Genomic DNA, 726 nt, shown 5'->3' on the forward strand with positions numbered 1-726 from the left:
AATACCTTGACGACAGCAGCAAGAGGCCCAATAACTGGTTTTTTAAATTTATTATTTTTTATGAGGAGGAGACAGCGACGGATAGACCCTTTATATTGTGCTGTCTCCATTTGTATTAGTTTATTTATTTGCTGCTGCTGCTGCTGCTGCTGCTGCTGCTGCTGCAGTTGCTGCTGCTGTTGTTGTTGCTGTTGCTGCTGCTGCTGCTGCTGCTGCAGCAATCGATGCAGCAACGCCAGTCTATCTGCTGCTGCATGCATCTCTCCTTCATACACACGTATCTCTCGTGCTGCTGCTGCTTGCTGCTGCAGCAAACGCAGATGTCTCTCCTTTTGCTGCTGCAGCTGTGCTGCTGTCTCTTCTATGCTGCTAGGCAGCACCACACCCCTACTCTCTTCTTCCCCCTGCAGCAGCAGCAGCAGCAGCAGCAGCAAATGCAGCAGCAAATGCAGCAGCAGCAGCAGCAGCAGCAGAAAATGCAGCAGCAGCAGCGAGTACAGCAGTAAGTGCAGCAGCAATTGCAGCAGCAGCAAATGCAGCAGCAAGTGCAGCAGCAAGTGCAGCAGCAGCAGCAGCAAATGCAGCAGCAGCAGCAAATGCAGCAGCAGCAAATACAACGGTGAGGTGTGTAGCTATCTGTAGAAGCGAATGCCTATACCTCTGCAGCAGAACTCCCCTCCTCCTGCTGCTGCTGCTGCTGCTGCTGCTGCTGCTGCTGCTGCTGCT

General features: G+C 52.6%; 1 protein-coding gene across 1 annotated transcript in view; it reads left to right on the forward strand.

Moving 5' to 3' along the window:
• Positions 1-726, forward strand: part of EMH_0035960 (uncharacterized protein) — a gene marked incomplete at both ends in the record, with an annotated part of 3698 nt that overhangs the window by 498 nt on the left and 2474 nt on the right. The window contains 2 exons of the mRNA XM_013495025.1: positions 1-37; positions 411-619. Of these exons, the coding sequence (XP_013350479.1) occupies positions 1-37; positions 411-619 (246 nt within the window). The remainder of the gene's footprint in view (positions 38-410; positions 620-726) is intronic.

The sequence above is a fragment of the Eimeria mitis genome, genomic scaffold, assembly GCF_000499745.2.
Source record: "Eimeria mitis Houghton genomic scaffold, Emh_scaff1389, whole genome shotgun sequence".
Taxonomy (NCBI): domain Eukaryota; phylum Apicomplexa; class Conoidasida; order Eucoccidiorida; family Eimeriidae; genus Eimeria; species Eimeria mitis.